This window comes from Lachnellula hyalina, assembly GCF_007821495.1.
Source record: "Lachnellula hyalina strain CBS 185.66 chromosome Unknown contig00164, whole genome shotgun sequence".
NCBI lineage: Eukaryota > Fungi > Ascomycota > Leotiomycetes > Helotiales > Lachnaceae > Lachnellula > Lachnellula hyalina.
Window position 1 is genome coordinate 1 of NW_022157278.1, and position 24984 is coordinate 24984.

Here is a 24984-nt window from a genome sequence, read left to right on the forward strand (position 1 = left end):
GTGAGTAGAGGGTTCCTTTGCCGACGCCTGAGGGGCCGGATATTACGACTGGGCGGAGGGAGGTGGGGACTGGTGGGAGGGGAGTTAGAAAGGGGTGGAGGAGGGGAGTGGGGTGGGGAGGAGCTGGGGAATGCTGGGGAGAAAGGGGGAGGAGAGGGATGGATGGGATGTACCTGGAGCCATTTTGTATGGGCGACGATGGGGTACGAAGTTTGGGATATGGGTGGGTATGAAGGAGGTAACGCGTTGTCTAAATAGAAGCATGTAGAGGGAGGTTTAGGTATTCCAAGAACTTAAAGATGCGGTGTGGTGGGGAGAAGACGTACTAATCTAGACCCCGCGTCGAAAGCTTGGGCCCGAAGCAGAGTGACTGATGTAACTTCATTCCTTCAACTCTCTCAATATTGTACATTTGGGGTTCTTGGAATGAATGAAGATCCGATACCAAAGTCTTTTAAGGTCTGGAGAATTGAATGAAATGACAAAGTGTGGAGAAAGAGAACGTAGAGGGGAAACCCTACTCTATAGGTTGAACCTACAAGAAGTATATTTTTCGTGGATTATTATTGAGTTGTTCTATCAAGGATACGAATCGAATCACAGTTCAGGTTCCAAAGGCATGGGGCATGTGTTCGCGGCTCTGCAGCCACTTCCGCCTGAATCATGCTGGGGAATTCGATACATCACATTTTACATCTCCACTTTAGGAACAATTCTTTTAGTTTATTATTTTTCATTGTAATACAGAATCATGTTACAATGTGTACAAAGCGCCACGCCTCCCATCCCATTCACGCCAGAAACTCCTCCCTTGAAATAAGAAACCAGTGCTTCGTAAGGAGCGGGTATTTTCAAGGAAAGACCAAAGCAAACTCCCAGAAACGCCTTCTAATGCAATACTCAATTGAAGTCTTGACCGCCTTAAAATCTCGTCATATTGCTGACCACGCTGTACCGTGATGACGGTGGTGGGCATGCTGGCCCTGCAGCGTGCATTGGGTGCAAGGCAGTAGGTGGACGTTGAACCTCTGGCACGACGGGCGAGCTTCGGTCATCCCATTTCGAGAACGGTTCGCTGCCCTGAGGTTCGTGCTGGGGCTTCCCGATCATGGACATGCGGATGGGAAGATGGAAGCCGAAGCGGGACTTTCGTCGTTCCTCTTGAGGTGGGCTCGGAGGTGGTTGGTACCTTGGTAGGGTAGTGCTCTCAGACTTGCGTGTTGAGCCACTAGACATGCTGAAGTTATCCTTGGCATTTTTCGGGAAGGTGGTTGCGCCATTGCCACGGACTTGACGGCCGGTGATGTTCAGCTTTGAGCTCGAGAAGATGTAGGTGGCAATGATGTTGAAGAAGCCGATCAGGGATGAGAGAATACCGGACGCGATGACTACGCGCCAAAGGGGCAAGCCGAGGTTTTCGACGCTGGTTGCTCCTTTGTTAAGATTCCCCAAGATGTTGAAACCGAGGACGATCATTGCGACTCCGAGACAGACAAAGCCAGAGTCAGGGCCCAGATTTGGCCAGTTCTTTGCAAAGTAGTTCGTCCAGACGTTAAGCTCGGAGACGACGAGAAAGAGTGCAACGACGCTTGTGATGAGATGTGATACTCCGTCGAAGAAGAAAAAGTTAGAGGTCTTGACTGTCATGACAAGCATGACCCAACTAGCGACGGCAACCAGCAGGAGAGAGATGATGTTGAGTACTCGAATGATGTTCAACGTAATGTAACCACCACCGGCCATTTTGTTTCCGGTATTAGGGGAGAACATCTTCATGGTGTATTATGATATGTGGACGTGGGTTCAAGTCTACACTGTCAGGATGATTCAGATGATGTTTCGAGGACTTGAAGACTTACGGTATTGGGAAGAAGTTTGTAGTAGTAGAATGAAGTTTACTGCCTGCAGTAGATAGGGGTTGAAGTCGATTCAAAAATGGTGGTACGGTGTCTAAGATGAAAGATCGTGGGAGGGAATAAAAGTTGTTAAAGTTATAGAAAATATGAGATTAGAAGAAATATAGAAGCCTGCTATTGTAGCGCGAACCTCATTGTTATGAATAGAACAACGAGGGAAAAGTCTTTTGTCGTGAATGGACAATGGGAAGACAATGAAAAGGTGGGCAGAACAGTGAATATGAAGAAACTGACAACGCCCATGCTTTGAGACCGAAGTCACGTCCGCTATTCTGGGAATCATTGTGGGGAATCATGCCTCTGTTCCAAAGTTCCTAGCGTGAATGTTGTATAAAGAAAGCTTCGAGGACATCCAATAACATTCTAGTGGAAGGGAGGTTCTTCGACCATACCATGCTTCAGAGCGCGAACAAAGGCACGGTGGGTAGAGCGAGTTTCGCAAGAAACAATTGGATGAAGCTGGCTGTAGCACGGACTGAGGGTGAACGTGTGTCTGGAACTCCAAAGGCCTCATCGCGAGGCTATTGACGCTGTCCTCAAATGTCCCAGAAGCAAGTCCAGGAGGTTTGCATGCGAGAAATGCGTGGACAGCCATCATCCAGGGAGTACATCGTCCATTCGCGCCCAATCAAGCCTGGGACAAGCGCTTGCATAGGTGCCAAGACAAGAGATCTTATGCGGCGAGCTCCCCTTGAAATGTTTCAACGACAGTGACTGCCGTGAAGTTATTGGATATGGGCGCTTCAAGAAAATGTTTCAAGTTGAAAGTCCAAGTCCAGCCTGATCTCTGTGGCAAAAGTCATGACTCCCGATGCCAGCACGGAAATAGCAAGTCCCTAAATTTGAAAGCTCTCACCTCGTGATTAAATTAAAAGTCGTTTGTTTGAACCTTCTAATGAAGAGCGAGAGTGCGCGCCAACAACATTGGCGGCAAGGCGCGGCTACGCTGCGCTACAAGATAAAGATGAACGACTAATCCCAAATTTCTATTTCGAGAGCCTGGCCTGGCCCACCCAACTTTTTCTCAGCCTTGACCGAATACCGAGCCACACCCACGCCGGCGCGCAAACAACCACGAACCTCTCTCACAGAATTGCAGACACTCAAGATGGCCAGAGGTAATCAGCGTGACAAGGCTCGTGAAGCCGAACTGAAAAGAAAGCTTAATGGGGTACGCAAGCCCCACCCCTTCTATCTATCTTAATGCCCCATGCGCGCGCATGAACGATAGGTAAGTCGGTGTGTTGTGCTGCGTTGTGCTGACTCGTTTTGTAGCCTAGACAAGGCAATTCCAAGACCGGCTCTGAGATGCAGCGCGAAAATGAAAGCAATGCTGAGAAGATGAGGAAGAAGCAAGCTGACGGTACATACATATTCCATCCCACCCTCACACGCCCAAAATCCCCATGTTTTCACGCCAACCAGCAATACATAAGCAACACATGTTCTAATAACCTTTTTTTTCTATCTAGCCGATGCAAAGAAAATCGCCGGCGGCGGCGCTGCTGGTGCACCCAAGAAGAAATAGACGACTGTCGAACGGAAGCGCCGACGATACGATGGGAGAATGTCATTACGAGACGGGTTGGACACGTTTTATGAATCAATATTGAGCGAGAAATTGGAGCATGGCGAGAGTTGGTTTGATACACTTTTAGAATGCGTGGTTTGGGAGAACGAATGTCTTTACCAAGGAATTTTCAATGCCCAATTTCTGCCTCTTGGTGAAAAAGGTCTATGGAACAAGGAATTCTAGCAAGCGCCGGCATTCTTGGACATAATACCTATAGACTCAGGAGTATTTTTCCCTTTTGCTAGTTCCGTTCTAGTCTCCGAACGTAAGCAACTGCTGTTTTGACCTGAGCTGGGGGTGAGCATGCTGGAGTAGAGCCTGAGCATCCCTGAGCCCGATAATACGGAACCACTTTTGGCTTCCTGTCTGCCTCGGCTGCAATTTCCTTACCAAACTTTGCTGGGAATCCGTTTCTGGTCTCCTGCTGGAGCAAATGTTGGATCCCTCATTTCTTGGAGCACGTGACTAATCATTTGACCAAAAACGCACCAAATAAGCTTAGACTCTATACTAGAGGATTGTTGGGTGGTGGTTATAATTGGTCAGTTCTATAGTGGCCCTATATTATATATTTTGGCAGGTAGGTATGTAAAGCTCCAGATGGAGTCTGATTTATAAAATGATGATGGATTGCTCTCCGTGCGAGTTACGACTCTATTAATCATATCCGTCTGCGTTGTTATCTCAGCTTCCTCAGACTCTACACTGGAAGAATTGGGGGGGCACTCGGGGGACCAATAAGAATCCGTGTAGGGCCAATTCTCCCAGAGACGTAGCTGTTGGTTGGTAGAGAATCGGCGCTTACTAAGCTAGTAAGCCGCTTTGTTGTCTACGACTACGTAGTGGAGAGCTACAAACTGTTCTGCTACACCGGTTACCAGTCGAGCCAGTCCAGCGCCCATACTGCGGAGCGGAGCTCGTATGAGTCATACCATGTACTCAACTCTGCCACGATCACTATCGGGCAAGTCAAATACTATTCGACTGCTAAAGCTCCGCGCTGCCCTCGAGCATACTATGATCGAGTGCGACCTTGAAGTTGTTGATCTTGAGACGCGTCCTCGGCTGGAGGCTTTATCATACGTGTGGGGCAATCCAAATCCACCCGAGGCCATACTATGCAATGGCCATCAGCACTCTGTGACACCGAACTTAGCGCTTGCGCTGAGGCGGATCCGATCGCCGTGTACCACTAGAACCGTTTGGGTTGATGCTATCTGTGTGAACCAAGAAGACCTCGAGGAGAGATCGCAACAAATTCAGTTGATGAGAGAGATCTATAGCCAGGCTTGGAGAGTGATTGTCTGGCTTGGAGAAGATAACGGGCTCGCTGAAACAGCAATTCAAACTATCAAATGGTTTGCAGCAGAATGCTGTGCCAAGATCGGGAAGTCGCTTGACGCGATTGATTTAGATATGAACTCTCCGATGGATCTGCAACTACGGAGTTATACCTCAACTACCGCAAGACTACAGCGCCCAACTCCAATACAAACTCCCAATGAATGGCAGGCAATAGAGTGGTTCTATGACCAACCTTGGTTTTCAAGGGCCTGGGTTGTCCAGGAAGTGGCATTTGCACCACCAGTATTCTATATTGGTCCGTTCGAAATTGGCTGGAAGGAGGTCGCTGTTACGGCCACTTGGATCGGTTGGAATGTGACTCACCCTTATAACACCAAGCTCGTGGATGTCTATGAGAGGGCGGAGGAGATATTTAAGCAAAGGGGAAATTACAGACCCTATTTGGAGAGTCTTATCGCTGGAGGCTTGATAATGTACTCAAAAGCGACTGATCCAAGAGACAAAATCTATGCCTTCCTGGGGCTGATGCATGAATCGGACCGTAAGGGTGTCTTGCTCCAGCCAGACTACTCAAAATCAGTCGTACATGTATATGGCGATGCTGTCCGCCATATGATCCAGCAGAATGAAGACGACGCTAAGTATAATTTGACCGAAGCCTTTGCTAGCATCGAAAGCTCTAATACTGGAACCGAGGGCTTTCCATCCTGGATACCTCGATGGGACAACCCATCGATGTTGAAAAATCCCTGGTACCGGCTTCGCACCGGATTCCTGGACCGAGGATGGAGTGCGAGTCGCGACAAAGTCCCCGAAGTACGAAATGTCTCAGATCGGGAAATTCTTGTTCTGAAGGGCCTAAAAGTAGCAAACATAAGTCGCGTGTTCCCATTGCAAAGGAAATCAGACGACGCTGACTGGCTGACGCATATCTGGAAAGAAATATCGGTTCTACTTGATGCTAGTCCGTGGGCAGAGACAAAGGAACTCGTCCTTCTCAAGGCCATAGGCTCTCTTTACTCGGATTTTAACGCGAATATTGAATCTGTACCCGTAGAGGGTTACAAGTTCCTCTTAGAGATGGTCCTTGTAAGTTGCTTTGTAAGTTGCGGTGGTGAGCGGGACGAGGAGGGTCACTATATCAGTGAGTCAAATATACAGGAAGATTTGGATGCATACGACACAGATCCTACGTTGTCAGGCATGATCATAGAAGCAAATTTGAGCGATTGTGGTGATCTTGCTCGTTTTATTAACGAGTGTCCCTTCTCTTTATTCATAACAGAGGATAATAACCTGGGGGCTGGTACCAGAGATGCAAGAGCTGGTGATCTCGTGTCCATCCTTTATGGTGGGGAGCCCCCTTTTCTTCTTCGCCAAGCTGGCGCTCAATGGAAATTCATGGAGGCGTGCTACATGAATGGTGCGATGTATGGAGAGGCTATTGAGGAATTGAAGAGAGGAAAACTAGGCGAAGAGTGGTTCGAGATTCGATGAAGCATGCCAGTAACAATGGCCCATTTAGTCTTCGAAGTTAATTTAAAGTGCTAGATTGCGCCTCACATATTCACAATACATCATGGTATCCACTTTAGATTTCTTAGTACATCAGAAATTTGACAAAAGTGAAAGAATAGACATTGGATTAAGTGCGGTTATTTAAAAGGTAGTAAATCAGAAAACTTGGTGATGTGGTAAATCATATGCGGTGTCTTCCTGGTCTTCCTATGCCTCCTTTCAGCACGACTAAGAATCAATCTACACCACTCCTCCCAGAAAACCTTCCTTCCACCTCCCCTCTTCACCTCATACAGTATCTTGTCGTTTTCAGGCCTCAGCATTGTATGAAACAGCCTCCCTTTCACCCGCATAACACGGACCACGCGTCCTTATATGCATGCCGTTCAATCGATATGCAAATCACGACTGGCCAGCCCGTCGCTGTCCCGAGTTTCTAGACCGAACTCTCGGATGTGAAAGTTGTGAATAATCAGAGAATTTAGTTCATATCGAAATTTAGTTCTTTGTGGATGCTTACAAAGGACGAGAGAATTGGGATGGGCTTGTCCCGATGGATCGATCATGGTAGGTGTTGAGACTGCAAATGGAATGATAGAAAGCAAGTATTCAAATCAAGAGATGTGGGAAGAGTCACAATTAATCATCGCTATCAAGTGCAGGCATGATGCTAATTGAAGATGTAAAAAATACTGAAGGGTTATACAAGCCGTCTATCTGCACCACACCACACCGTCAAGAAAACGCCGAAATGGAATGCAATAAAAGTTTCCATTCAATCATACTATTAAAGAGCACATCCACCCATTTCCCCAATCAAAAAATAATAACGAGCCAGTCGACTACCTATATATCAATAATAACACAGGCCGTCAATGCCACACCAACTCCAGGTTCCGCGATCAAGCCTCTCAACGGCGACACGTGAACCTTTTTCTGTCTCTTCGCTTCTATTCTTGAGATCTGGGACCTAAGGAAATATCACGGCTCTATATTGTCAGAGCGGCTAATGGCATAGCACCTGTGCAGACGTTAGTATCGAGATTTCTATGAAGCTGAACCGAAGAGGGGCAAGTAATTACCTGACATTCCGCCGAAAGCACCAACACCTTGAGCAGCGCTGGGGAAAGAAGCAACGCCACAGAGGCAAGCGCAAGTGCAAACACCGGCTGAGTTGGTGGTTCCCTGTGACGAGACCATGCTTCCAGAGCTTCCGGAAGATGAGCTGGACGAAGACGACGCGCTGGATGCTGCTGGGGCAGCAGCGGCGGCAGAACTACCTCCAGTGATGGCCGTGGCGGTTCCGGTTCCGTTCTGTGCAATGGCCATTTGCGCGAACATGGCTTGGGTCTTGTTGGCAGTGGGGTTGACGGAGAAAACCATGCCTTTTCCGCAGTGGCCCTTTTGCTTGCAGTAGAACCCTGCGAGGTGTTAGCGAGAGAAAGTAGCGAAGACTAATATGCCAACTTACAAATGGGAGTAGCCACAGTGACCTGCATAGCCATTTGTGGTGCTGGGACGACAGAGTTGTTGGTGTTGGGGATAAAGCCAGAATCGATACCCCCAGTAAGCGCTTCACAGGGAGTGGTGAAGGCGGATTGAGTGGCAGTGTGGTTAGCGCTCATGAAAGTAAAAAGAACGGTATCTCCAACGGCAGCTGCAACGCTGTCAGGTGAGTAGACAAGACCTGCAGTTCCACCGACAGTGACCTGAGCAAGTTAGCAAAGGGTTCCAGAAAGGTTGTTGTCCGAGAGCTTACCGTATGGGTTGCTGCTGCTGCCGTTCCAACTGCCTGTGCGCTGTTTACGGAGCTGGTCGTAGCGCTTCCACCGTTGTTGACCCAAAGAATAATCACTTCCGTTATTGACGTGCTTGACTGCTGACCCTTGGCAGCGTTGTTGTTGGCAGCGGCGTTGTTGTTGCTGCTCTTGCTATCGCTGCTGCTCTTCTGTGATCCTGAGCTACCACTTTGTTGGGAAACCTCAACATCGACTGCCCCTCGCTTCATCAAATCGACCTGAAGAGTACTGGCCAACGCCAATGGCGCGGCGCAAAGTGCTAATGCGGCGGAGAATTTCATATTGGTAAATTAGAATAGTCGACTAAGTATCGTTATTGGAGATAATGCAAAGACTGAAAGCCGCACTGCGGAATAGCTGAACTATCAAAGTTGTCTTGGCTTGTTCGTTGAGTAAAGATTGTAAGTCTGAAGCTTGGAATAAGTATAGCCAAATGGCGAGGGCCTGCTCGGGATAGTAGATAGAAAAGCTGCTGAAATAAAATAAGGGAGTGAATGAACGTGTTCACAGCAAGACGAATGGAGAAGAAGAGACGAAAGCAAATGTGGTGTCGGGGAACATGAGATAATAAACCAAGCATGAGATTAGGGCGCCAGGGCCAGCAGCGGAAAGCTTCTTGGGACGTTCTCCTGGCGACCCCTGGCACGAAACGAGGGACAAGCTTACTCGGAGTCCTCCTCGTCCGGACTGTATCCATGAAGGTTGCCTCCAAACGGCAATGCGTTTTTGGACGACTTGGTGGGTGAAGCGGGATGACATTCTCTTCAGATCCCCAGACAATGGACGGAAGCAGGATGCACGGAGCGCAATGTGGTCAGTTGCCATGTGTGCGGCGACTGTCCTTGACGTGGAGTGTTTTGAAGCTTGTCCCAGACTCGTCTCAGACCCAAATGCAGGCGAGAGCGACAGGGGGCTCGAACAGCACCCGCGTCTCGGAAGCAGGACGGATTATCTGAAGAATGCAAAGAAGAAAGGAGGTGACAAAAACAGAAACAAAACGGACAGCGGCAGCATCAGCATCAGCGGCACAGTTAGCTTAAGGATGGATTGTTCAATTAAAAGTTGGGATGTATTTGGGGTGAGCTGAAGTGAGTGAGGAAGAGGGAGGTTCAGAGAAGCATCTCGGCTGCAGCCAAGCTACAACGGGAGCCAATGCCAATCCAATCACGCACGTCCCGAGAACATCAACTCTCCATAATTTTGAAAGCCAAACCCAAAAATCAGCCGCTTCGATATTGCTTGATTGCTTAGGTGCTTGGGTGCTTGCAATCGCCGACAATTCTGAGTTTATTTTGACATTTGCATCATATGATAGGACGAAGCCCCCGGTGAAAGGCATTAAGACCGCGCCAAGGCCAAAACCTCCAGATAGGACTGCGCCTTGACGATCTGAACTTGAAACGAGACGTCTCTTGTCCGGCGCTTTGTTTCTACATCAGCCCACCCCATGTCTTTAGCACCCGTCAGTATACAGTACGGCATCCGTGGTCTCGGACGCTGAAGTCGGATAGCCACAACTTTTAGATGGTCCAAACTTTCTTCGTCACAGATGTCCCGCAACGAATCCAATTAGCCCCCTCCCTCCCCCTCAAAGTTCCATCTCAATTTCCAGGCTTGCCATGCGAGGTTTGGGTTCCCTGTTGTTGCTGTCCCTCGTAGAGACCAGTATAGTAGCCTGCATAGTACCACGACATCAAAAGGCTCTTCAGGTTGTTGTCATGAACTGCATTGAAAGATCCACATCAGTCCATCTCCATGAAGTCTCGATGCCGGATGTTTGTCTCACCTTGACCGATGAGATGTTGTGGCAGTGCTGGACCCTTCTTCACTCCGCTATCCGGTGCCTGCCCTGGCATTTCATTGGGGCCAGAGTACTTGTCTCTCACCTAAACGTTGATAAGGTTTAACTCGGATCGCATGAGGACTGTTTCAATGCCAAGAAATTCATCGTCGAGATCCATATTTGAATTTGCAGTTGAAGCTTACCTGAGAGCCATCCCCAAGAGATCTTGTATCGTGATCAGCTGTTTCTTCTGGCAGACTTTTCTTGGCTTCAAAATCATGGTCGAGATGCTCCTCGACCTGCATACCCTCATCCTCGCTGCTAAAACCCTGTAAGCTTTTTGCGCAAACTTACAGTACAAAAGGTGAACTGACACTCCATTACTCTGCTTCGTGTGTGCTCTCAGCAATTCCTCTACGTTCTCACCTCGAGCTTGTACCCCGTGATATTTCTATTCCAATATCAGTTGTTGTTGCCTGCCATTGAATGCATCGAGGAATACTGACCTTGTACTCATTAACCGCTTCGTCCCACGAATCCACCAGGGCAGAGTCGTCCCATACCTCGGCGTGAGCTTTGCCATGAGAATTCATCTTGTACAAAGATTTATGTCACAGCATTCTGTCGGCTCAATGAGTCTGATTTTGTCAAGACAAGTAGCGTAGCCTAAGCGAAAAGGTATATCTTCAAATCACGTGTGCAAACCGGAAGACAGGTTTTATTGCTCACTTTAGCTATAGTATTCCCGCATCCTTTCAACCATTCATTCATAAGGATTAGCTTCCAGAATAAGTGGCGGAGGGCAACGACAACAAGGATATTCCCGCGGACATGTTATCACGTGTTATTGAATTACTCGCTGTCCTTTGTAGTATGCTTTTACAGAGGCGCAAGAAACCATCTTGGGGTATTCGAAGTGTTTGAAGAAGATTATTCAATAGAAGTCCAATCTACGTAACCATTACAAGTCCCTGTGTACTCCTTAACTGCTACAGTGTCTTACACTTCATAAAGCAGAACCACAATAATTAATATACTGGAGTAGACTCAATAAGGCAAGTTATTCAATTACAAATTGACAGATACATGCACGTAAAACATATACCAAGCAGTTTTCTACTCTCGGCCTTGGGCACAGCAATATTTCCTCATTGGTGGTTGGTAAACCAATTTGAGACTAGACTAAGGAGAAAAGGCGGTACCAAGCGGCAGATAAATCTATCCCTACATCGAAAACCTCTCAGCCTTGTTGACACCAGCATAACAGCCATGGCAATTACGATACTTGCGCCAGCTCCAGCTGGAGTGCCCTACCTCAGAGAAAACTCCTCAGATTCCGAAGATGGTGGTGCTGATCTGGAAGGAGATCATGACATGCGCCCTGCCAAACGCGCGCGACACAAGAAAGACGTTGTAACTCCCGGCGAAATAGTCACTGATGATCCCCAATGGATGAGGTACGCTGCTCTATTTCTCAGACATTTCGAATATGCCTGCTAATAAACTTCCAGAGGCCACGGTACATACATCGCACCTGCCTCGACAGAAATCATAGCTACAGTAGCTGGCACCGTTCAAAAAACCAACAAGCTCCTCTCCGTCCGACCCCTACGCGCTCGATATACCCCCGAGATCGGTGACCTGGTCGTAGGTCGTATCGTCGAAGTACAGTCCAAGCGCTGGCGCGTCGATGTCGGCGCTCCTGTGCTGGCAGATCTACCACTCTCGGCCATTAACCTCCCCGGAGGCATTCTACGAAAGAGAACAGAGACAGACGAACTTCAAATCAGAACCTTCTTCAGTGAAGGCGATTTGCTGGTTGCTGAAGTACAGAGTTTACGTCAGGATGGAAGCGCTAGTTTACATACGAGGAGTTTGAAGTATGGGAAGTTGAGGAATGGGGTTTTTATGAGTGTCAGTGGGACGGGAGGCGGTGGTGGTGTGGTTAGGGCTAGGAGACAGGTCTGGACGATTGATACTGTCAATGCGGGCGGGAAGGTCGATGTGGTTCTGGGTGTCAATGGATACATATGGATCAGCAAGCACGTCGAAGTCGCTGGGGGTGATACAGCAATCACCAGAATGGAGGAGAGCGTCAGCAGTACTGTCTATTCCAGTCAGAACGACGAGATTGCCCGCGAGACCCGGAAGGAGATCTCGCGGATTAGGGGGGTTATAAATTTATTGGTGGAGGAGGGGTTGAGGGTTGATGAAGACATGGTTATGAAGGGATACGAGGCTGCAATCATGATTGATGGCGAAGAAGCTGGGGAAAGCAATACCTATCTTGGAGGCGAGAAGGGCAAGAAAGTCTTGGGCTTGTTGAGTGGCCCCTGAATTACACGAGTCAGGACGAAATCTCCAAAAATATCTTCAACCTGACGGCAGTGACGGCAGGAAAGTGAACATATCTGTTTCTTCCAAAGATATAGTTTTACACCGAGCAACTACCAAACCCGGGCAGGAATCCGAAATATATTTCTAGGGAGATATCAAATTGCAGCCAGCCGTTCAGAAGTCTGTTCAAAAGTCTTACCGGTTTTTACCGCGACCGCCTGAATCCTGTCAACACCAACCGAGTGTCCTCAATAGGTAGGTAGGGCATCCTTTATCACAGAAATATATCCTCATAGTGCGACAATGACGTTGGCAGGTCTAGACTCCATATCTCAGACATTCTATTTTGAGGCAATCAACAAAGGTCCAAACTTAAAATCATCGGAGATTTCTTCCTTGTTCTCTTAAAGCCATTCGGCGATAAAACTCCCTAGCTCGCTAAGCAAGCTCTTGGTGGACGAAAAAAGGGACCTAATAATGCACCAAAACTCGCCTATCTATTAGGACACTTTTTTACCCACGAAGAGGCAAGATACGATTGCCGGCTTTTTTTTTTTTTTTGCCCCCACATATGCGTTATGCTGAGAATCTTACATCATGATTTCCGACCATGTATCCATACGGAGTGCATTTTTCATTTATTGAACCAATCAATACTGCTTATGTCGATGTGGACTCCAAAAACGGGAAGCTAGGTATCCGTTCCTGAAAAGTAGGCCGGTACCTATATTTTTAAAGTTTCCGGCAGAGATATGAGGCTAGGGATCATTATATTTTCATTGATTAATTAACTTTCTACTTGGAATGACCATGACTCATGGGATTTCTACGCTTCCTACTACAATGCAACAGGCAGGAGCCAAGATCGGTCTTGGCTGGGGACTACTGGCAGTGTAAAGTCCTACTCGTACCTACCTTCCGAAGCCCCGATTATTGTTGTCTGCTCTGCATTGTTTCCACCTCAACACCGAAATTTTTACAAGCAAAAGCCGTCCATGACGGTCCTAACATGTTTCAATTCTTCGGGGCCTTTCGGGGGTATTCTACTAGCAGCCCACATCATAAACTTGCTTATCAACAATCTATTATGTTATGAATCGTTTCTTCATATAAGAGAGTGCCATTCTCACTATTATTGCCTTCTCCATTCTCAAACAATTCTCACACTTCTCTACCAATACCATCTAGAACTCTCTCTCTCACTATCTATACTTTCAGTTTCAAGTTTTAGATCAAAACATTAGAATATATTTTCGCAGCCATGGTTGACTTTACAGTTTTCAAAGGGTCGAAGGGAGGCAAGATCATCAAATCCCAGACCAAGAGGGAACTCGGCCACGATGAGGTCCTCATCAAAGTCACACATTCAGGCGTCTGCGGAACCGACGAGCATTTCAAGGAAGCAGATATGGTTCTCGGCCACGAAGGCGCTGGTATCATCGAAGTAAGTCCCCTCCCCCAACCATACTCTCATCTATCCTGTCCCATATCTAACCCCCCACCAGGAAGTCGGCTCCTCCGTAAAAGCCTACAGCAAAGGCGATTCCGTCGGCTGGGGTTACCAGCAAACCGCCTGCGGCCACTGCAAACAATGCATCACGGGCCGCGAAACCCTCTGTCCCGAGCGCACAATGTACGGCACCGCCAACTTCGACACGGGCTCCTTCGCACACTACTCTATCTGGAAAGCAGCCTTCATCTTCGCCATCCCCGCCTCCATCCCCCGCGAATTCGCAGCGCCGCTCATGTGCGGCGGCGCCACCGTCTTCAACGCACTGCACTCGTTCGGCGCTAGATCCACGGACCGTATCGGCGTCATCGGCGTCGGCGGATTAGGGCATCTGGCGATCCAGTTTGCGGCTAAGATGGGCAATGAGGTCGTTGTGTTTAGTACCACGGATAGCAAGAAAGCTGAGGCGCTCAAGCTGGGCGCTACGGAATTCGTCGCTACGAAAGGCGTGCAAGAGTTAAAAGTGTCCGGGAAGATCGACCACCTGCTCGTCACGACCTCGCAACAACCAGACTGGAAGCAAATCCTACCCATCATGGCGCCGGGGGGCACCATCTACCCGCTCAGCGTATCGAGCGAGGACCTCAAGATGCCGTATATGCCCATCATCGCGTCGGAGCTGACTGTGCAGGGGAGTCTGGTGGCAGCGCGGCAGGTGCAGCGGGATATGTTGGCGTTTGCGGCACTGCATCAGATCAGGCCTATTATTGAGACGTTTCCGTTGACGGCGGAGGGCATTGAAGAGAGTATGAAGAAGTTGGAGGAGGGGAAGATGAGGTATAGGGCTGTGCTTGTTGCGGAGTAGGGCAGTTTGTTGCGGGATAGAACAACACGTTGCGGAGTAAAGTGGTGTAAATGAAAGGAAGGCATAATTTAAAAAGCAGGGATTGGTATGGGGATGTTTTGTTTTGGCATAGCATTGCAACGGCGCAAACAGGGAGCGAATTATTTATAGAATGCCAGTGTAGCCAGCTACATTTGCTTTTGATAACATTAGAATAAGAATAAAATCAACATACATCCCCATCATTCCAAACTTATATGCATTGCTTCGTATTCGAATGTGGGAGCTACCTCGGGTACGTAAGGATTGCCATCATCCCAACAATTAACGGAACCAGGCCAAGGAACAGGACAGGCCTATCCGCTTCCAAATGCAACAAAATATGCACAATAAAATGTACGCGCTGATTAAGAATTGAGGCTTCTCAAGCACAGAAATTAAAGTAGCGTGTGGCATTTCGTCAAGGTCAAGTTCTGACATGATTGTGCAATGTACAAGTCGTAAAAGTTCACGTGGCAAGCTTGATGAGAAACTTGTTCTCATTCTGGATATCCCAGTAAAATCATTTTATATGCAAGTCGCCGTTCCGAGGTACTGTAAGCTCATAATATACATAACTGGTGCCGCACCATTACCATGAAGTCAATGCGATTGGGGCCCTTCAAGATATTCCTAGGCAACCGCCTATCTCAACCAAGATGGCAATCGACCAGCACCAGCAGTGGCATATCGATTAGCACCAAACGCAACGGCAGCGACCAACACCCACCTCACCAAGCCCGCCTTAAAACTAGGACCTCCTAGGGCAAAAAAAAAAACTCAACCAGTAACCAAGGCCCTTGATCTCCTTTCCGTTCCTGTCAAAGTTGGCCTTCTTACCGTTCATCTTCCGGAACTTCTCGAGTTTGCCGGCGTAAGGTGGATAGCGGATGTCGAGCATCTTCTCGATCCAGCCGGGTGTGGTGGTGATGGAGCGGCGGTGCGTGAATGTGTCGAAGGAGGCTTTACCTCTGTAGGCACCCTGGCCTGAGTCTCCCACCCCGCCGAAGGCGAGGGTTGGGATGGAGCCATGGTAAAAGGCATCGTTGATCGAAGCGCCACCGGATGTTACTTCGTTGAGGACTAGAGGATTGATGTTAGTTATGCTATTGAGAAACAGTAGTCATCCTTGGGCCGGATGCGAGGCTCGACGCCGCATTCAAGAGAGAATTAGGGAACTCACTTTTTGTCGTCTCGGCTTTTGATCCGAAAGCATATAAACCCAATGGTGTTGAATGGACGGAATTGGCAGTACGGATGGCCTCCTCGATATTATCCACAGCAAGCAGAGGCATCAAAGGGCCAAAAGATTCATCCACAATCATCGAATCGTTTTGATCCTGAACGAGAACGACCGTAATCTCAATGAAGTTGTCAGACTCGTCCATCTCTCCACCAATCAAGATCTTCCCCTTCGAATCGTCAACCATCTTCTTGATTCGCTGAAAGTGTCTATTATTGACGATTCGCGCAAAATCTTCGCTGTTCCTCTGACCTTTTGGATAAAACTCCTTAATCGCGACTTTCAGCTGCTCAATAAATGCTGGCAAGATGTCCTTTTCAACCATGATATAATTCTGACTGATACAAACTTGGCCTGCGTTATGTAGCTTTCCCCACAGCAGTCGGCGGGCTGCAAGGCGAGCATCAGCATGATTGGTGACAAAAGCTGGATTTTGTCCTCCAAGCTCTAGACAAACTGGAGTAAGAGTCTCGGCTGCCTTTTTGGCAATAATAGTCCCAACGTTACCGCTGCCAGTGTAGAAGATCTTATCCCACTTCTCGTTCAGCAAAGCAGTGCTTTCTGGGATACTACCATTAACGACTGCGTAAGCATTCGGGTCGAGGTATTCCTCAACTATTTTCTTGAGAACCATTGCGCTGGCGGGTGAGACCTCTGAGGGCTTCAGAACAGCGGTGCATCCTGCGGCAATAGCTCCAATAAGGGGGCCGAATGAAAGCTGGATTGGGAAGTTGAATGCGCCAATGATTAGGACTGTACCGAGGGGCTCCTTCTTGATCCTGGGACTGAATAGCTTGTTTTGTAGATCGATGTCTGGAGCAGACTCATCCTTCGCCCACTTCTCCAAATTCTTTGTCACGAATATAATGTCGTTCATACACCAGTCTATTTCCGAAATGCCTGTTTCAAATACTGGCTTTCCCAAATCTTTCTTGCATGCCTCTGTGAGGGCTTCCATGTTATCATGCAAGCCCCACCAGAGCTTGCGTAGCTGGACAAGTCGATAGGCAACCGGCTTCGATTTATGTGTTCGGAAAGTGGTCTTGCAGAGGTTGACTGTGCTTGGGATAGACTCGACGGCCGTGGCCTCGAAGGGTGCGATGACAGGTGCCATGTTGCAAATTCTATCCAAACGCAGGTCAGCAACGCTGTAAATTGGTTCTATGTAACGTTGGTAGAGTCTCTAGAAGCCATTGAAAGTAAAATGGAGACAGTTATAGACGACCATAGATATTGAGGCTCATGGGGGTGAATTGAGTACAATCTAAGCACTTGCTCTTGTTCGCATGGCGTGAACTTCAATTCGTCACTGACTTATCAATAATGAAGCTGTTTCTCTTTGAATCTCAAGACCTGGCAAGATACACGAAAAAAGCCTAAGCTTAAAGAGTTTGGTGGTACAATACCAAACAGCTGCACCTCATACATGTAGACAACGGCGGAAATCAGGATATGATCAGAGGAAAGCATTAAACTCAAATACTCACATGTTGGTCGTAGTATTAGTCTCTCGATAGAATCAGAATGGTAAGAAGCTCAGATGAGATTCATGTCAAGTTCAAAGGAAGTTTCACATGAATGCCTCCCTCAAAGCTTCTTGGATGGTGGCCGAAGCTTCGATTCACATGCGGGGAAAGCTCTCTCAAGTACCGAGACTATTTCGGCGTTAGGCGCAAAGGATCGCATTCCATACCCGAACAGGAGGAAAGATTGGACCGACTCGACGATAGCGCTTACTGCTTTGGGTCGCGATTTCATATTTTAGAATTGATACAATGCTAACATAGAGAATTAGAAGAATTGTATAGCTTTGAATGTAATCATTGAGATCGAATTAGCGCTGACAGTTCAGCGTGGGAGATAAGTGGTTCAAAGGCTCTCGGAAGCTCGTGTAGAGCTATGAGCGGGGCACTATTCCCATCATACCTTATTTCATATAGAAGCTAGCATAAGCTCCGATATATATTTAAATATGTTTTTGTTATAGAAAATAATTAGGCATTTTCGGATTTCTAATACTATTGCAAGTAGCGGTTTTATTCTATGTGAGATGAACGATTCTACGCCCCACTGCCAGCGCCAACTCCATATTAGCAATTACGACGGTAACGAGTTATAAAAGGTAGTAATAGGATTGTTCATGGTACTAGGTGGTTCTCTTGCCATACTTGTTTCTCGTGGCACCATAGTTGGTTTCCTTTCAGAGAGCTCATAGTAACCTCTCCTTTCCTCTACCGGTGCTATAGATATATGTTCTATAGTGTACAATCGAAATTACTCGGTGTATTTACAATATCTTACACAGTCATTAGATCGTATCTCCTTTCCGCTACTACCTCCTGACAGCTACTTTCTTCCCTTTAGCTTTCCCACCCGCCACTTTCCCACCCGCCGAGACCATTTCAGGTAGAGCTACTTCAGCAATAGGTCGAGAGACGACCTGCTCAATTTGCTTAAGACCATCCACTAATTGACCTTCCAACTCTAGTTTTTGATCCTTCTGCTCCATCTGTAACCTGTATTGGGCCAATTGTTCGCGTCGTTCGTCTGTTAAAACCCACTCCTTGGGGAATCGCAGCTTTGGCTTGAAGTGATGATGTCGAATATCCAAAGGTACATCCGCAAACGTATCCGTGGGGTCCTAAAATCATTAGACGGAATATATTTTAGAATAGTAGGATACTTACTCTTGCTTCTTTGAGAAGCGTATCAACCAAGTCACCTAGGTATCGCTTGTTCTGCGCCTGCGTCTCGTACATCTCACAGTTCATTCGAATAATATCCTCCTCCGGATTGTACCTCGTGCCAGCAAGCTTTTTCAACTTGTCCCTCTGAATCGATGTAAGGTTTGGCATATCCGCTGGAGAAAACTCAACCACAACTTTCTTCTCTGCTGGATGGCTCTCGCCCATATATGTGGTATATCTGAAGCGCAATGACATGTCTCCTGTGGGCGGTTCGAATGGCTTTGCTAATTCTGTGTTTGTCTATTAGTAACCGTCCTACAAATTGTGCTAGATATGCCAAACAACGTACTCGACAGGAGCGGCAGCTCCCACGCCGCCAATCTGGCATAATGTCTCCATTCCCTATGCTGTTCCAACTCCCCATGTGCCAGTGACGGAAGATCATCATGTCCATCTTCATCAAAGTCACCATCTTCAAAAGGCTCAGGGTCTCCCAAATTCAAGAACGTATCCTTAAGCTTCTGCCTCCTCTTCCACAGATCAGGCCCCACGGGACCGAACTCAATCTCCGCATCCAGGAGATTCTGCAGTTCTTTCTTGTCTGCTGCCAATTCCTCATCTAAGTTGTAGCCCACAGCTTTTTCGATCTTTTTTAGCACATCTTTCTGCTCGGGGCTGCGTTGCGTTTGAAGTCGTAAGGTGGTAGTTGCAAAAGCTCTCCGGCGAGCAATTGACTGAGCTGCACATCGACGTGATAATGGCGCACAGGCACAGCTTCGCGCTGTGAAGCGGAAACCTTGCAGAGCTGATGCCATGACTGGTGGTTTGAACAATTCGTTGTTTGGGTCTGGAACAAAATTGTACAAATCGAGGTCGGAATTTGCTAACCTTAATTGAGACTAAGTCAGATATCTGGCGTCACAAAATTGATATTGGAACACCTTAGGAAATAGAACCTATCATTACCGTTGAGATATCTTCAAATAACACAGAGACAATAGCATAAGATAATTTTTTTTCTGTGCCGTCTATCTTATCACCGCTGAGAATCCAAAGAGTCTCACACTATTGCTGCTCAAACAACGAGAAGCTCAAAAAGTATCTCTTGAGCGTGAAGCGGACCATCACAGCCGTGGCTGAATATTGGCCCCCCCAGCAGTATCTGATTCAGTTACCATCCTACCCTCCGAGTTCCTTTCACAGGAACAATCATGCATCGCGAGATTTTTGTCACAACAGGAGCAACAGCCGATTTCCAAGACCTACTGGCTAACGCCGTCTCGAATGAAACACTTCAAGCCCTATCTGATCTCTCCTTCACTCATCTGACAATCCAAGGAGGGAAACTGGGCGACTACTTCCAAGAGATCAAACCAGAAAATACTAGGGGAATTAATATCAGATTTTTTGATTTCAACAAGAATGGACTGCAGCAAGAGATGAAAGCTTGTCAGGCGAGGGAGGGTGTTTCTGAGGAAGGGTTGGTGGTTTGTCACGCTGGTAAGATTTTTATTATAGAAGAATATCAGAATGGTATTGATGCGATGTAGGAGCTGGTACGATACTCGATGCTATGCGTCTAGGGTTACCGTTGGTGGTTGTTCCAAATGTGTCGCTTTTGGACAATCATCAAGAGGAATTGGCGGATGAGCTAGAGAGACAAGGTTATGTGGTAAAATCCGATACCAAGTATGTTACTATATCCTTCGATCTAAGACGTCTAAATGCTTCATTTGGCACCTCTTTGTCCCTTCTTTCCCTTTTCCGTCAGGAAATGAGGAATGTCTTTCGCCTCATTCCATGTCCTTTCTCCTGAAATCTATTCCTGCTCTACTTTGCAGTTTACTGACGTTGAAATAGAGACCTGGCAGCTGCAATCAAGAAATCTACTCAGATATCGAGAAAGACATGGGGTACCTCCACAAACGAGAGGGGTGGCATTGCACCCATAGCCGACAAGTTAATTGGATATGAAGAGGAGGTGAAAGGACGATTGGATTGAGTTGCCTACGGACTTTGTAGGAGTTTCGGCGTTAATTTTAGGTACTGTAAAAGGGAAAGTGATACCCCTCTGTGAAAATAAATAACAAAAGTTTCATCGTTGAATCTCTACAATCTTGTACCAAGTGATCATGGCTACTTTTTCGTTTCTCGAGAGTTTTCCGTTTCTGCTTCCGGTACATTCATTATGCTTTATTTCCAAATGGTATTCTAAACCTAGATCTCATGTCAGCCATTAGCAAGTGATGGCCTAGGAATATGCCAATCATCCCTTCATACAACTCCTTTACCTTCCACTTATCCCCATATTACAAGACACAATGACTCTCAGCTACTTAGGCTTTCGGGTATGAATCTTAGATGAATCACTTAAGACTAACTCTCTTATCATACCCCCTATCTGCACAAATCCACAGACAGCATATATCCATTGATCTCAAAACATAATACCCCTCCGTCCATCCAAATTCCCAGAAAACATGCTTAAGAAATACATACATACACTCATAAACCACAATAATGAAATTACGGACAAGCCTGACCTGGTGTTAGAATCTAGATTTCCTATAAGGGCGTCCTCTTACAAAATATGCTTGAATATGAGCAAGACCCACGTTAATTAAGAGAAGTTATTCCGCATGGTATAATAGCTACAGGTTCAGAATCTTGAAAATTATGATACTGAGATCTATCTGTTAACTTAGTTTATTGCCCTTCACATACCATATCCATATCCATAAGCACAAACGGCATTTGAAGAAGAAAACCCGAGCTTTGTTATTTAGCTCTCATCTACATTCCTCCTATACCCTCACCATTACATCAACCCATCCCAGCCCCCAACCCCCAACCTCCCCCATCTCCATCTCTGATCCACCCCTCCAACCCCCAGCGCCAAAACCCTCAAATCCACCCTCGCATTCTCACTCCCCTCCAACACGCACCGCACCATCTCCCACTCTTTGCGCCGCATGGCCCGTCCCTGTACCTGCAGCAGAATCTGAACCGTATGTGCGTTTCGAAGGGGGCCTAGGATGCTGTATGCTAATGCTTCTGCTTCGGGTACGCTTTGTTCGTTTTCTTTCCCACCAGGGCCTTCTTCTAGTTGCTGTGGGGGGTGATAATGCTGCTGCTGCTGCTGATGCGTGTATTCCTCGTCGTGTTGTTCTTGATGTTTGAGACATCTTTGGGTATTAATTCTAGACTGTGCCTGTAGCTGTGGACGTAAAGGCGCAGGCTGATCTTCCAGCGGGCGCGGTGGTTTCTGATTCCCTGTTGCCTCCCAAGTCTGCGCTCGTTTCTGCGGTCTATAAAACGTCGTTTGCAAATACCCATCTTCTCTACACACTACCCGAAAAGTATCTGTCTCCGAACTCCCTCGTCTATCACCATCCAAGCGTTCCGAAACAGGTATATGCGTATTCCTCCTTCGTCTAGCACCTGATCTCTTCAACGGCGAAGCTTGGGAGGCAGGAGCGAGACTAGTTGTTGTACGCCTATGCTCAAAAACAGTACTTTGAGCTCTTTGTCGCCCGTGATCAGCTGCAGCTGTAGCTATATCTATATCTACCTTTTCCGTCAACGTAGATACTACCAGCCTCGCAGAACCAGAACTTGACGGTGCCCCTCCACTTCCTACTGCGTTTGAAACCCCATAAATGTGCTGTGGAATATGCTTGCATACATTGCCAGTACCATCACCAGTACCCATCGTATCTGCGCCACTTCGAAACCCCTCGAATGGGGTTTCCGGCCTCTTAATCTCATGCTCAAGCTCATGCTCATAGTCGCGCTCGCGCTCGGAATCGCGCTGTGAATACCAATCCAGCGGTCCGAAATCAACAGGCGGAAGAGGTTGGAATATCCCTGTCCCTATCCCGATCTCTGTCTCTCTAGGACCTCGTGAGTCGAGACGTAGCGTTTCTTCATTTATCACTACCAAATATAACTCGCATTAGCATCGCTCACTCGAAAATTGACTTGTGCGTGCATACGTGGATTAGACGTAACCGTACCATAGCTTTCGTATCTTTGCCTATGTTTTTGTTCTCGTTGTGCATTTGCATTTGCTTCAAACGTGGCAGGGGAGCGTGATCGCAGGCGAACCAGATGGATGAACTCGGGTGGGATCTGTTGGTAATATGGCCGTGGACCTTGCGTGCTAATGGAGGAACGACTCGAAATCTTGTTGCTGTTGCTGTTGCTGTTGCTGCCGCTGTTGATGCTCTCGCCATCCCCATCCCCATACTCATATCCCGAGTCTCTACTTGGCGCGGATGGAGTAGAGCGTTTCTGAAAGGAATTAATCATCATAGCGCGTATACTGGTACTGTATGTCTTGCAAAGATGATGAATGGGGATTTGTACGATGACTCGGAGTTGAACTACAGTACCTGCGGAAATCAACATGTTTTGAGATTGTGGGTGAATTGATATTCACAAAGACCTAGCTGTTCTACGCACGGCTAACAAGCTCTCAATATTAGAAGACGTTAACCCTCGAAAAATGAATTTCATTCTATAATAGGATTTACCAGAATGAAAGTCTAACGCAAGCAATTTTCATAAAACATCAATGCCTTCATTAAGCTCCAGAAGCCTTGGAGTTTTCATCCATCATGGCCGTAATCTGGGCGTCAACCTGTCTTTCTTCCTCGGTAGACCTTTCACCCTGCCCATTTCTGCCGTGAGCTGGGGATTTCTCATCGCTGTCTTCTTCGCTGCTATCACTTTCGTGAATACTATCACGATTGGTCTGGCGGCTCCTAGTCATCTAAACAGGTTGTCAGCTTCATACCCTACACACTGGAAGGGGGAAGACAACGTACCCATGATCTAACACCGCCAATCAAACCCAAGCTATATCCAGTGGCAAAATCGCTTCCGGGGCCTGGGCTATCAGGTCTAGGGACTTCCAGACGACGAGTGAGATGCGAAAGAGCAGATGGGCTGGAGAGCGAGCCACCTTTTGAGGAATCATCGTAGCTTGCCATTCTAGCAGGACTGCCAGGTCGGCTGGCTTGCCAGAATTGTTTGATCTCTTTGCCTAGTTCCTGGCCGGTAGTACTCCAATTGGACCGAATAGAATCTCTCATCTCTGTGACATGACGTTTGAGATCAAGCTCGTTCTTCTTCAGCCATGATACGTTGAGTTCTTGACGCGAAGTTCCGCGTTTGAATTGACGGGCAATGTACTTTTCATAATCACGAACAATCCTAATTAGATGATTAGCTTGAGTAAAATCACGAATAATTCACGGCACTTACTTGGTGATTATCCCAGTAGTACTCACGCCCTCCGTCCTTTGTGTGACCAAAAACTTCCCCGCTTCCTTAATCGGCTTGTAGATATCATCGCCCTCATCAGCACCATATGGAAGATCATCATGAGCAACGTAGTCGATCTTCTTCTCCTCCAGAAATTCAGGTGTAACAATCCATGGGCAGTCATCGATAACCTCGTCGACCCACTTGCAATGTCTGACTGTCTCAGCGCGCTCTTGTCCCGAGAGTACAGTAAGTCCTTTTCGCTTATGTGTCTCTTTATCGCCCGTCACACCAACGAGAAGATAAACGTCTGGGAAGGCCTTCTTGGCTTGTTCGAGCTGGCGCATGTGCCTGTCGGGGAACGATTAGCAGAAGCTCATGATCAAGAACGAAATTTGACCATACCCAAGATGAAACAAATCAAATACACCATCCGCATACACCCGAACCGGTCTGCCAACGGGAGGTTCGTTCGTCTTGTACCCAACAGGGTCCGTCAACTTGCCAATGGGCGGTGGCGCCATAATCTGCGACTTTTCCTCATCTTCTTTCGATATGCTCTTCCGCCCTTTCTTTGTGACTCGGTTTGCAATATCAGTGCTGCCTTCAGTTGTGTCGGAGGGCTCGCCAGGGTCTTGCAACCCGTTAGAGGTCTTCTCGTGAGTCGATGAACGCAATCGCTTCGCCGGCGGGTTGGACGCGTCGATTGAGGTGCCCTTTTTGTGTTTTAAGCTGGGCTCCGGGGCTGTGGATTCGCCATCCTCACCGGATGCGTCTCGGGATGAGGCTTGTAGTTGGACTGCTGGTACAGCTTCGTTTCTCTTCCGCTTTCCCGAACCGCCCGATAAAGGAGAAGACATTGCGTGTTTGGGAGTAAGGGGAGGGCGTCGAAAAATGGATGGAGAGGATGAAGAAGTAAAGAAGGATTTCGGGTTTGGGGTCGAAGTTTCCTTGACTTTTGTTGGTTTGTAGTTGCTGAGTGTAAGAAAGTAAATGGGGTTGGCAGGGGTTGGCGAGCTAGAAAGGGGAGATTAATTGTGATGCGATGCTGGGGAAGTTGGCCGGGTCGGATCGTCTCAGGACAATTTCCGGACGAAGAGAAAAGATGTATTGTTTGAATTCTGGGGGAAAGGGAAAGGGTGAGCGAGTATTGATCTGATTCCTCATGTCGACATCAATAATCTGGTCTGACCGTGTTTCTTAAACTACCTACGGAGTACAT

General features: G+C 47.5%; 11 protein-coding genes across 11 annotated transcripts; 5 read left to right on the plus strand and 6 right to left on the minus strand.

The window, feature by feature from the left end:
• Nucleotides 1–921: 921 nt before the first annotated feature.
• Nucleotides 922–1776, minus strand: LHYA1_G006689 (uncharacterized protein; the record flags this gene model as incomplete). The annotated part of the gene is made up of 1 exon (XM_031151624.1): nt 922–1776. One exon carries the CDS (start codon nt 1774–1776, stop codon nt 922–924), a length of 855 nt encoding a protein of 284 aa, XP_031002522.1.
• A 1248-nt stretch (nt 1777–3024) lies between these two features.
• LHYA1_G006690 (uncharacterized protein) lies at nt 3025–3444 on the plus strand (the record flags this gene model as incomplete). Its single annotated transcript, XM_031151625.1, has 3 exons — nt 3025–3087; nt 3192–3279; nt 3389–3444. The coding sequence occupies 3 exons, from the start codon at nt 3025–3027 to the stop codon at nt 3442–3444; spliced, it is 207 nt and encodes a 68-aa protein (XP_031002540.1).
• Nucleotides 3445–4422: 978 nt separating this feature from the next.
• On the plus strand, nt 4423–6291 carry het-6_23 (Heterokaryon incompatibility protein 6,OR allele; the record flags this gene model as incomplete). The annotated part of the gene is made up of 1 exon (XM_031151626.1): nt 4423–6291. One exon carries the CDS (start codon nt 4423–4425, stop codon nt 6289–6291), a length of 1869 nt encoding a protein of 622 aa, XP_031002539.1.
• A 1068-nt stretch (nt 6292–7359) lies between these two features.
• On the minus strand, nt 7360–8392 carry LHYA1_G006692 (putative GPI-anchored cupredoxin; the record flags this gene model as incomplete). Its single annotated transcript, XM_031151627.1, has 3 exons — nt 7360–7733; nt 7784–8021; nt 8072–8392. The coding sequence occupies 3 exons, from the start codon at nt 8390–8392 to the stop codon at nt 7360–7362; spliced, it is 933 nt and encodes a 310-aa protein (XP_031002538.1).
• Nucleotides 8393–9712: 1320 nt separating this feature from the next.
• LHYA1_G006693 (uncharacterized protein) lies at nt 9713–10487 on the minus strand (the record flags this gene model as incomplete). The annotated part of the gene is made up of 4 exons (XM_031151628.1): nt 9713–9834; nt 9898–9997; nt 10202–10345; nt 10401–10487. The coding sequence occupies 4 exons, from the start codon at nt 10485–10487 to the stop codon at nt 9713–9715; spliced, it is 453 nt and encodes a 150-aa protein (XP_031002537.1).
• Nucleotides 10488–11163: 676 nt separating this feature from the next.
• Nucleotides 11164–12231, plus strand: rrp4 (Exosome complex component; the record flags this gene model as incomplete). The annotated part of the gene is made up of 2 exons (XM_031151629.1): nt 11164–11351; nt 11406–12231. The coding sequence occupies 2 exons, from the start codon at nt 11164–11166 to the stop codon at nt 12229–12231; spliced, it is 1014 nt and encodes a 337-aa protein (XP_031002536.1).
• A 1261-nt stretch (nt 12232–13492) lies between these two features.
• Nucleotides 13493–14546, plus strand: adh_0 (alcohol dehydrogenase; the record flags this gene model as incomplete). Its single annotated transcript, XM_031151630.1, has 2 exons — nt 13493–13675; nt 13737–14546. The coding sequence occupies 2 exons, from the start codon at nt 13493–13495 to the stop codon at nt 14544–14546; spliced, it is 993 nt and encodes a 330-aa protein (XP_031002535.1).
• Nucleotides 14547–15209: 663 nt separating this feature from the next.
• On the minus strand, nt 15210–16921 carry ylo-1 (Beta-apo-4'-carotenal oxygenase; the record flags this gene model as incomplete). Its single annotated transcript, XM_031151631.1, is given in 3 exon segments — nt 15210–15325; nt 15345–15647; nt 15748–16921. The coding sequence occupies 3 exon segments, from the start codon at nt 16919–16921 to the stop codon at nt 15210–15212; spliced, it is 1593 nt and encodes a 530-aa protein (XP_031002534.1).
• A 1218-nt stretch (nt 16922–18139) lies between these two features.
• On the minus strand, nt 18140–19309 carry RSM24 (37S ribosomal protein, mitochondrial; the record flags this gene model as incomplete). Its single annotated transcript, XM_031151632.1, has 3 exons — nt 18140–18448; nt 18495–18784; nt 18844–19309. The coding sequence occupies 3 exons, from the start codon at nt 19307–19309 to the stop codon at nt 18140–18142; spliced, it is 1065 nt and encodes a 354-aa protein (XP_031002533.1).
• A 396-nt stretch (nt 19310–19705) lies between these two features.
• alg13 (UDP-N-acetylglucosamine transferase subunit) lies at nt 19706–20496 on the plus strand (the record flags this gene model as incomplete). The annotated part of the gene is made up of 3 exons (XM_031151633.1): nt 19706–19994; nt 20045–20183; nt 20355–20496. 3 exons carry the CDS (start codon nt 19706–19708, stop codon nt 20494–20496), a joined length of 570 nt encoding a protein of 189 aa, XP_031002532.1.
• A 2583-nt stretch (nt 20497–23079) lies between these two features.
• On the minus strand, nt 23080–24622 carry LHYA1_G006699 (putative choline-phosphate cytidylyltransferase; the record flags this gene model as incomplete). Its single annotated transcript, XM_031151634.1, has 4 exons — nt 23080–23268; nt 23324–23711; nt 23763–24113; nt 24168–24622. The coding sequence occupies 4 exons, from the start codon at nt 24620–24622 to the stop codon at nt 23080–23082; spliced, it is 1383 nt and encodes a 460-aa protein (XP_031002531.1).
• Nucleotides 24623–24984: the final 362 nt, after the last annotated feature.